We start from the raw sequence: 2,258 nt of genomic DNA on the forward strand, positions 1-2,258 counted from the left end.
ACATACATTACTTTTTGATGTCAAGACAATAAACATACAGCATGAAATTGAGACACATGTACATGTACATTGCACGTACCATCTTCTGCCAGTAGTTGTTCCCAGTCATAAAAGTTTTCACTCACAAACGATCGTCTGTATCTCTCAGCCCAACGGAATAAATCCCTCAATGTCACTAGACCATATTTACCCTCAAATATACCAGAGAGGGACCGACGTTGCTATTGGAAACAAGCCACACCCAGTACATTAAATTTCTATTATTAATATTTTATTTACTTGTAAATCTTTCATGACGGCGACCATCTTCTTAGCATATTTCTCAGGAAGTGAGCACTTCTGGTGTAATATACTAACCAGTTCATTAGGAGGAATATCATCATAGTGTAACTCGATAAAACGATTACGAAATGCTCTTGAGAGTAACTTCCTTCCCCCGTAAACCCCTGGAGGATTCTGTGTACCAAAGAGGAGGAAGTGAGGGTGTGCCTTTACCAGTTGCTGTGTCTCCGTTATATACAACTCACGATTATCATCAAGAACCTATTGTAGGACATATAGTTATAACTTACATATAATAAAAATAAAGTAGATATTAAAAGCATCATAAATACATTATTGTTAAATGGTATAATCCTATTTTCAAGTTAGTATAGTAGTATGAGTGATTCTTACTCTATTTAATGCCTCCAATACATCAGTGGGTGCAAGATTTAGTTCGTCCAGTATCAACCAGTGACCATCTCTCATTGCTTGAACTAACACACCTATTAATGATCAGAAAAAATGAGTATAGAGTAAAATTGTCATTATAGTTCTATTAATATTGATATATTACTATCTCATAAACTACATCAAAGGTACAGACATGCATTAGTTGTATAAACTATTGGTTTGATGGTTAATGGATACCAATGAAGTGCTTGAGAATTCTAAAAGAACAGGTGTGCATCATGGCTAACAACATGTTAACATGCTATAGACATGTTATGGGTATGTCTGTTATAGACATAACAGGCAAGTAGTTGTATAGTGTTCAGACAGAGAGACAGACAGGCTGACCAGTGGTGAGAAAGAGGGAAGCACTATAGGTTGGTGCCAGGTTGCCAGCTGGTATCTTGAAAGAAGTAAACAACTCATTTATCAATGAACTTAAAAAATTGTTATAAAAAGTTTGTTGCACTAAATATTTTCTGTTTCAGACTTGAAATTCAAAATGTCACACTTTTAAATCGCTCTTTTTGCTAGTTGATCTAACAATGCGGTAAAAATGGCACAAGTTATGGCAGAGATAATATTATACTACCCATATTATGTACTCTTGATACTATTATATTAGGTTATGGTTAATAGGTTAAAGCAAGGTGTATCACAGTTTAAAAGAGCTAGGAAGCTTTTATAGACAAAAGTTAAAATTGGAATACAACTAACAAGAGAGGAAGCCATTAAAACTAGACAAGTGGTGGGAAGCAACAATTTAGGTATTATAGGATATATGATGAAATAAAGATGCAAACAACCCATCATTATAAAAGCAGTTCACTGGTCCTACTAGCTCACAAGCTTCTCTCAACTATTGTTCAGCTTTATATTGTCACAATGATACTTTGGCTTATTACAGTTTTTCTTGCCAGCGATTTAGTTGAAGGAGCTAATACTATAAAGTCTCCTAATAGTGAGATTGCTAATCTTACTATTGCTATTAATAAACTATTGACCCAGTTCTCTCATAAGTGTCCAATAACTGACCAGTCTAACAGTCGTGATACTATCAATGATTTGATGCAACTAGTACTAACCAAACAACTACTAACAGTTGATTCCTGCTCCTCTTCGTGTTGTTCATCTCAACCTAATACATGCAACAATGAAGGAATACAGCAAGCTATTGAACAACTAAACAACAGCATTGCATCACAAGCAGAACAGATCTCAATGATTGCTGACAGCTTAGTATCACTCACTGAGGCATGTATTGATCTCAATTGCACTAATGAACATGATCCAGTACTCACCTCATGTGAAGCTATCCACAAGGAATGGCCTAACAAACCTTCTGGATACTACAGAATAGCTGATAGTAATGGAGACATTCAGCATGTGTACTGCAATATGGAGAACTTGTGTAATTTAGAAGGAGGTTGGATGAGAGTAGCTAATCTGAACATGACACAAGCTACTAGCTGTCCTACTGGGTTTAGATTATATACTAATGGAGGAGTTCGTGCTTGTGGTCGTCCTGTCACTAGTAGTGGTAG

The 2,258-nt window shown here is 35.8% G+C and overlaps 1 protein-coding gene across 1 annotated transcript in view; it reads right to left on the minus strand.

The window, feature by feature from the left end:
* LOC100634746 (midasin-like) overlaps positions 1-967 on the minus strand; it is a 19,476-nt gene extending 18,509 nt beyond the window's left edge. The window contains exons 1-4 of the mRNA XM_020004034.1: positions 913-967; positions 676-767; positions 280-543; positions 69-221 (exon numbers count right to left, since the gene is read on the minus strand). Coding sequence (XP_019859593.1) covers positions 69-221; positions 280-543; positions 676-767; positions 913-967 — 564 coding nt within the window. The remainder of the gene's footprint in view (positions 1-68; positions 222-279; positions 544-675; positions 768-912) is intronic.
* Positions 968-2,258: the final 1,291 nt, after the last annotated feature.

Source organism: Amphimedon queenslandica, unplaced genomic scaffold (genome assembly GCF_000090795.2).
Source record: "Amphimedon queenslandica unplaced genomic scaffold, v1.1 AMPQUscaffold_12440, whole genome shotgun sequence".
Lineage (NCBI taxonomy): Eukaryota > Metazoa > Porifera > Demospongiae > Haplosclerida > Niphatidae > Amphimedon > Amphimedon queenslandica.